General features: G+C 34.1%; 1 protein-coding gene across 1 annotated transcript; it reads left to right on the forward strand.

Moving 5' to 3' along the window:
• Nucleotides 1-321: 321 nt before the first annotated feature.
• On the forward strand, nucleotides 322-8,112 carry LOC105634774 (pleiotropic drug resistance protein 1). Its single transcript, XM_012217681.4, has 24 exons — nucleotides 322-905; nucleotides 1,276-1,396; nucleotides 1,485-1,573; nucleotides 1,672-1,756; nucleotides 1,857-2,016; nucleotides 2,131-2,207; nucleotides 2,379-2,432; nucleotides 2,548-2,638; nucleotides 2,737-3,038; nucleotides 3,134-3,415; nucleotides 3,522-3,838; nucleotides 3,919-4,079; nucleotides 4,173-4,276; nucleotides 4,368-4,524; nucleotides 4,607-4,723; nucleotides 4,811-4,926; nucleotides 5,014-5,346; nucleotides 5,447-5,737; nucleotides 5,830-5,913; nucleotides 6,016-6,149; nucleotides 6,404-6,631; nucleotides 6,723-6,894; nucleotides 7,093-7,347; nucleotides 7,657-8,112. The coding sequence occupies exons 1-24, from the start codon at nucleotides 571-573 to the stop codon at nucleotides 7,912-7,914; spliced, it is 4,323 nt and encodes a 1,440-aa protein (XP_012073071.1). The 5' UTR covers nucleotides 322-570; the 3' UTR covers nucleotides 7,915-8,112.
• The last annotated feature ends 228 nt before the right edge of the window (nucleotides 8,113-8,340 follow it).

Here is an 8,340-nt window from a genome sequence, read left to right on the forward strand (position 1 = left end):
TTAGATTTTTTTTTTAAAAAAAATTTTAATGTTTCAATCTCAAATCCTCTATATTATGAGATAAATACTACACCACAATATTAATCGATGACAATTTTATTTTAAAATGCTTTTAAATATTTTTTCACTAAACAAATTATATTAAAGTAATGATAAAATATTTATTTGAGCATATTAGTATATGAGTGATGCACATGGTTTGTAATAAAATTTGAGAGTTACATGGACTTTATACTGGCATTATTAATACCAGTATATAAAAATTTCTGTAAGCGCTTGTTGACATATACTTCTTGTCATTATGCTCCCTGTCGTAGACAGTACTCTAGCATTTCCCTATAAATTTGTTTTCTCTATTATTTTTCATCTCCCAAAGTTTCATTGAGAAAGAAATAAGTTTTTTCATAGTTTAAAAGGCGAATTGCATCATTACAAATAACAGTTTTGTTCTGATTGAGTCTTTTCTCCAAGAATGTCAAACTAATAGGTTGCTTGCAGCCATTTGCAGTTCAAGAAAGAAAAAATCTGGGTTTTGGCAGTTCTTGATATTGAAGAACTGATTCATTAACAATGGAGGGAGGTGATATTTATAGAGCAAGCAGTAGTTTAAGAAGAAAAGGAAGCTTTTCTATGTGGAGAAATAATAATCCTAATGATGTATTTTCAAGATCCTCAAGAGATGAAGATGATGAAGAAGCTCTAAAATGGGCTGCACTTGAAAAATTACCCACTTATGATCGTTTAAGGAAAGGTATATTGCTTAGTGCATCTAAAGGTGTAGCTAGTGAAATTGATGTAGACAATCTTGGATTTCAAGAAAGAAAGTTGTTGCTTGAGAGGTTGATCAAAGTTGCTGAAGAAGATAATGAGAAGTTCTTGTTGAAACTCAAGAATCGCATTGATAGGTAAAGATGTTTTTTTTTTCTTCTACATCTTGTGTGTTTGGTTAAGGAGAAAATGCTGGAAAGAAAGTGCAACCTCTGTTTTGGTTGTTGAAGCTCTGTTTTCTCCTTAGGCATATTATATATATATTTTTAATTTAATTTTGATTCTTGCATTTCACATTTTTTCGCTATCAAAATTGCTGGAAAAAATTAGGGTCTAGGATTGGTTTTTTTTTTTTTTTTAATTTTTTTTTTTATATGTTTCTTTATTGTCACACAGAGGAACTCTATTTTGGTTATGGAAGCTCTGTTTTTATTCTGAAACAGAGTTACTCTGTTTTGGTTATTTGGTTTTGTTCATGATTTCTTTTGTTTTTCTTTATTTTTTTAGAGTTGGTATCGAAATTCCAACAATTGAAGTTCGATTTGAGCATCTAAATGTTGAAGCAGAGGCTTATTCAGCAAGCAGGGCTTTGCCTTCATTTGTTAACTTCACTTTTGGTATATTAGAGGTGACTACTTAAATTTGTCTATATTGAAAAAGTGAAACGTATCTCTTTCTATTAGTTTCTAAACAACGTTTCCTTTGATTTTGAAAAGGGTTTCTTGAATTATCTTCATATAATTCCAAGTAGAACGAGACCATTACACATCCTTAAGGATGTTAGTGGAATCATCAAGCCATCAAGGTGAGACTAGAGTGATTTGAAAAATATGATTTCTTTATTTTGCTAATTTGAAGCATATCTTTTCCATCCCTTCGTAATTTTTTTGAAATGTATTGCAGAATGGCTTTGCTTTTGGGTCCTCCAAGTTCTGGAAAGACCACACTTTTATTGGCACTAGCTGGAAAACTTGATCCTAATCTAAAGGTGTGATATATTGCTTTTACTTCATTACCTTTCTTTTGTTTTTCCCTCTTTTCTCTTTGGTTATTTCTCTTTAGCTTTTGCTGATGAATGTTTCTTGCAGTTCTCTGGTACGGTGACTTATAATGGTCATGGAATGAATGAATTTATCCCACAAAGAACAGCTGCCTATATCAGTCAACATGATGAACATATAGGAGAAATGACTGTAAGGGAAACTTTGGCATTCTCTGCCAGATGCCAAGGGGTTGGAACCCAGCATGGTGAGATTTTAGATTCATCTTTTTCCCTATTATTTTCTACATAAATTTGAGTGTGTATGGAAAGAGAGGCATTACTAGATTCATAATTATGTACAATTTTGTACAATTTTGCAGATTTGTTAGCAGAGTTGTCTAGAAGAGAGAAGGCAGCAAATATTAAGCCTGATCCTGATATTGATGTTTTTATGAAGGTGAGTGAAAAGGATTAATTAATGATAACAAACATATCATATTCACTGTACTTTTATGTACATTCCTGCCAATATCAATTAATAATTTTATGAATTTCTTAATCATAAACTTGAATTGCATTGAAGCAAATCAATTTTTAAAATTTTATTGACAATTTTTGGTACTCACAGGCTGCAGCAACAGAAGGTCAAGAGACTAGTGTGATAACAGATTATTTTCTAAAGGTATTATTATCACAAAATACTTTTAGGGTTATGAAAAATCCTCTCAAACTGCTAATCTGATGTCCCTTCATTTTATTTTATTTTTTTATGATGTCATTTTCTTGGAAATTTGCAGATATTAGGTTTGGAAGTCTGTGCAGATACTTTGGTAGGAGATGAAATGATAAGGGGTATATCTGGAGGACAAAGAAAGCGTGTTACTACAGGTAAAACAATATTCTATTCTCTAACACCTAATTACCATCAAGTTTATATTTTCCTTTTCAACTGTGTATGAGACAAATTTCAAATAATGAAATTGAAGGTGAAATGCTGGTTGGACCGGCAAAGGCGCTTTTTATGGATGAGATCTCCACCGGATTGGACAGCTCAACAACTTACCAAATTGTGAACTCACTAAGGCAATCCATTCACATTCTTAATGGAACTGCTCTCATCTCCCTCCTTCAGCCAGCTCCAGAAACTTATGACCTATTTGATGATATCATTCTCTTGTCGGATGGCCAGATCGTTTACCAAGGTCCTCGTGAACAAGTACTTGGCTTTTTTGAATATATGGGCTTCAAGTGTCCTGAAAGAAAGGGCGTGGCTGACTTCTTACAGGAAGTAATGACTTCATTTTGTAAATCTCATTTCATAATATGTTTTTTTTTTTCGTGTGTGAAGATTCATAATATTTATGAATAATGAATAAATTGCAGGTGACATCAAAGAAAGATCAACAGCAGTATTGGGCACGTAGAGACCAGCCTTATAGGTTTATCACAGCTCAGGAATTTTCTGAAGCATTTCAATCATATGAGGTGGGAAGAAAAATTGGAGATGAACTTTCAACTCCATTTGACACGACTAAGAGCCATCCTGCTGCTTTAACAACCAAACGCTATGGAGTTGGAAAGATGGAGCTGCTTAAAGCTTGCATCTCAAGAGAGTACTTGCTCATGAAGAGAAACTCATTTGTATACATATTCAAGCTCACCCAAGTAATGATCTATAGAATTTACAATTTTCCTGATATTTTTTATTTGTTTAAAACTTTTGTGTATGCTATTATATTTTATGCTTTTTAATTCTTGTTTTTGTGTCTAGCTTATTATAATGGCACTCGTCACTATGACACTCTTCCTAAGGACAAAGATGCACCGAGATACTGTTGATGACGGAGGAATTTATTTAGGTGCTTTGTTCTTCGCTACAATTCTGATCATGTTCAACGGCATGTCAGAGCTAGCCATGACCATCGCAAAGCTTCCAGTGTTTTACAAGCAAAGGAACCTGTTATTTTATCCAGCATGGGCATATTCTCTTCCCACTTGGATTCTTAAAATTCCAATCACATTTGTAGAAGTTGCAGTTTGGATTGTCCTCACCTACTATGTCATTGGATTTGATCCTAATGTAGGAAGGTAAGCAAGAAAAAGAAAATGAGAAAAACGCTATGATGAATAGGTAGAATATTGTCAACAATTTGCTCTGATATTTGCAGGTTTTTCAAGCAGTATCTTGTCCTCATAATTGTTAATCAGATGGCTTCCGGGCTTTTCCGATTTATTGCTGCAACTGGAAGGAATATGATTGTTGCTAACACATTTGGATCTTTTGCACTACTTGCACTTTTTGCATTGGGTGGCTTTATCCTATCAAAAGGTATAATTGCTGGCAAGTTGCAGTCTAATATTTCTCAGAGAAAAACTGAACTTGCATAAATTTGTTTTTCCTTTCCTTTGTATATTTCCTCAGATGACATAAAGAAATGGTGGATATGGGGTTACTGGGTATCTCCATTGATGTATGGACAGAATGCAATTGTAGTCAATGAGTTTCTGGGACATAGCTGGAGTCATGTAATATTTCTTAAACTCTTTATTTTTATATTTGTGTGTTTTCCTCTCATTAATCACCAAACGATATTTGACTTCATTTCACAAATTACAGATTCCAGCAGGCACAACAAAACCACTGGGAATTCAACTATTGGAAGCTCGCGGTTTCTTCCCGCATGCATATTGGTATTGGTTAGGATTTGGAGCATGTGTTGGATTTATGCTACTATTCAATTTCTTGTTCACTGTAGCTCTCACATATCTTGACCGTAAGTATTGTTACCATCTCAATCATTTCATGGTTTTAAGATTGTGAACTAATGGTATTGATGAACTTTTGATGTTATGCAGCATTTGAGAAGCCTCAGGCTGTTATATCTGAAGATTCTGAAACTAATGAATCTGGCAATCAAACTAGAGGATCCATTCAGTTAACAAACTATGGAAGTAGTCATAAATCAAGCATAGGTAACAACGCTCCACAATAATGCATATTTGAGCTTGAAAACTGTTGAACATATATTAAGTAGCAGTTTAATGTCAATTTAACTGCAGATGGTGCAGATGAAAATAGTGAGGTGAACCATATCAAGAAGAAAGGAATGGTTCTTCCATTTGCACCGCATTCCATCACCTTTGATGATATTATTTACTCAGTTGACATGCCACAGGTACCACAGACATAAGTATATTAAATGTGAAATGGTAACAAGAATGACAGTCACTGAACTCTTATCTTTTTAAATTGAATTTTATAGGAAATGAAAAGTCAGGGTGTCCTTGAAGACAAATTGGTGCTACTGAAGGGTGTAAGTGGTGCTTTTAGGCCAGGCGTTCTTACAGCTTTAATGGGTGTCAGTGGTGCTGGCAAAACTACTCTTATGGATGTGCTGGCTGGTAGGAAAACTGGTGGATATATTGAAGGCAGCATCACCATTTCTGGATACCCAAAGAAGCAAGAAACTTTTGCTAGAATTTCAGGATATTGTGAGCAAAATGATATCCATTCTCCACATGTTACTGTCCATGAATCTATAGTCTACTCAGCTTGGCTTCGTCTACCCCCTGAAGTTGACAAAGAAACCAGAACGGTAGCCTTTTGTATTCTTTACATGTTTATTATTTTGAATTTCACCAAACTATGTACAACTAAATGTATTTCTATACCTTTTTTTTTTTTTTTTGCTGCAGATGTTCGTTGAGGAAGTCATGGATCTTGTGGAACTGAATCCAATAAGAAATGCATTGGTTGGATTGCCTGGCGTGAATGGTCTTTCAACAGAGCAGCGAAAGCGGTTAACAATAGCAGTTGAGCTAGTAGCAAACCCCTCTATAATATTTATGGATGAGCCAACTTCAGGGCTAGATGCAAGAGCTGCTGCAATTGTTATGAGAACAGTTAGGAATACTGTGGATACTGGAAGAACTGTTGTATGCACAATCCATCAGCCAAGTATTGATATATTTGAAGCTTTTGATGAGGCAAGAATATTTAAAAAAATTACTAAATATAGTGCTTTATTTTGGCCTCTTTACTACAATGTCAATCTAATGCATTCAAAGTGATATTGCAGCTATTCCTGATGAAGAGAGGAGGAGAAGAAATTTATGTGGGGCCATTGGGTCGCCATTCCTGCCATCTAATTAAATATTTTGAGGTGCATTTGACAAATATATATATATATATATATATGAAGGTCCTTTATTTATATGAAATTCTTGCTTATCAGTAACCATCCGTTGCTTTTTTACTTAATTAGGGAATTGAAGGAGTCAGAAAGATTACTGATGGTTATAATCCAGCAACCTGGATGCTTGAAGTTACCGGTCCTGCTCAAGAGTTAGCCATGGACGTTGACTTTGCTTCCATTTACAGGAATTCAGAAGTGTACAGGTATGTTTGTATTGTATCAAGGATGTGTTTGGTTTTATTTTTGTTTCGAAGATGTAGTTGGTATTCTGAAAAATACTTCAAAAAAGGTTCTTTTCTCCAACATACAGTAATGATACCTTTCTGGAAAAATAGTCTCAGACTCATTACTAAATAGAGTCTAATAGGTTAAATTGAGCAATTGTTCAGCGAGTACATGCATGAAGCACACAAATTTTTCTTCAATGTTTTACTGATAAATCTTGTTCATATTTCAGGAGAAATAAAGCAATGATAAAGGAATTAAGTGTACCTGCTCCTGGTTCCAAAGACCTGTATTTCCCTACACAATATGCAACTTCATTCTTAACTCAGTGTATAGCTTGCTTCTGGAAGCAACGTTGGTCATACTGGCGGAATCCGCCATATACTGCCGTCAGATTTCTGTTTACTACCTTTATAGCTTTGATGTTCGGGACATTGTTCTGGAATCTTGGCTCCAAATCGTAAGCTGCACATTACTACTAAAACAATTTAACACTTTACACTAAAATAACATATTCCTGTCTAATGTGATTTCCATTTCTTCAAATGCAGGACAAAGCAACAAGATCTTTTCAATGCTATGGGTTCATTGTATGCTGCAACTCTCTTCCTTGGTGTGCAGAATTCAGGTGCCGTGCAACCTGTAGTTGCAATTGAAAGAACTGTCTTCTATAGAGAGAGAGCCGCCGGAATGTATTCGGCTATGCCCTATGCCTTGGCACAGGTAATTAATGCTGAATTCAATATAATTTGTTTTACATTGATACTAGTTTAATTTGAATGGATATTTGAAACATACGATTCATGTAGCCGACTTCAACTAGTATGGAACTAAGGCTTGATTGTTGTCGTTGTCATTGTTGTATATCTATATGTTCACACGTCCTATTTTAATTAGCATATTTATGTTTGCCTTTTTCAGGTCATGATTGAGATTCCATATATTTTTTGTCAAGCTATTGTGTATGGTCTTATAACATATGCAATGATTGGTTTTCATTGGACTGTTGCTAAGTTCTTGTGGTACATGTATTTCATGTACCTAACATTGTTGTACTTCACCTTCTACGGAATGATGGCTGTTGCTGTGACACCAAACCACCACATTGCAGCCATAGTTTCTTCAGCATTTTATGGCTTGTGGAATCTTTTTGCCGGATTTATCGTTCCCAGAACTGTAAGTGTTTCTTCCCTTCATTCATACTGTTTTTATGTTGGATTAAGGTTAACTTTCAACCAAAAACAACATGGATTTTTTCTCTTTTTAGTTTAGCCTTTTAAATAGAAAAAAAAGAAAAAGTGATCCTTTCAGTTCTTTGGTCTTATTAAGCCTAAATCTGCCTAAAAATAACTAAAACCGACTTGGTTTGATTTGATTCTTTACTCTATTTAGTTCGGTTCGATGTACATCTCAAACATTTTGGTTCATCGGATAACCAAATCGACCGAATGTCACTCCTAAACTAATTTTGCTATGTATTTACAGAGGATTCCTGTGTGGTGGAGGTGGTACTATTGGGCCAATCCAATAGCATGGACCTTATATGGAATTATCGGATCCCAATTTGGAGACATTAAGGATATACTTGACGGTGATCAAACAGTTGGAGAATTTGTGAGAGAATATTATGGTTATAAACATGATTTTGTGCCAGTAGTTGCAGCTGTGGTTCTTGCTCTTACAGTGGGTTTTGCATTTATATTTGGTCTTTCCATTAAGGCCTTCAATTTCCAAAGGCGTTAGAATCATTGTTGTTGTTATTATTTTTTTTTTCCTACTGCTTTTATTTGTATTCTAAGATAGCTATGGATGATAATCTATTTGTATATTAATTGAATTAATTTCAGATTATGGACCTTATGATATTAATGTTGTAATGCAAATTTGATGTATTATCATTAAACTAATGAATGAATATTGTATGATTCAATGTTTAGGTTATATTAAGCGGTTTTCCAAGCTTGGTGCAGATATGTAATATATATTTGTCGAAATAATATTTTATTGAATGTATAATATAATGGTATTTTTTAAAAAACATAATAATTCCATGCAGGTAATATATATTTGTCGAAATAATATTTTATCGGATGTATAAAAAAACGGTGTATCATGTTGTTTTAAAAACATAATTCCAAAGTGGACAATAAATGAGATGGATTGCATTGA

This window comes from Jatropha curcas, chromosome 1 (genome assembly GCF_041381405.1).
Source record: "Jatropha curcas cultivar XTBG-Jc1 chromosome 1, XTBG_Jcur_1.0, whole genome shotgun sequence".
NCBI lineage: Eukaryota > Viridiplantae > Streptophyta > Magnoliopsida > Malpighiales > Euphorbiaceae > Jatropha > Jatropha curcas.

Excerpts from the sequence above, each read along its gene's own strand:
- LOC105634774 (XM_012217681.4), top strand. The coding sequence starts at position 571 with ATGGAGGGAGGTGATATTTATAGAGCAAGCAGTAGTTTAAGAAGAAAA. Across the intron at positions 1,397-1,484 it reads TCACTTTTGGTATATTAGAG|GGTTTCTTGAATTATCTTCA; the intron begins GTGACTACTTAA and ends GATTTTGAAAAG. Across the intron at positions 3,839-3,918 it reads TTTGATCCTAATGTAGGAAG|GTTTTTCAAGCAGTATCTTG; the intron begins GTAAGCAAGAAA and ends TGATATTTGCAG.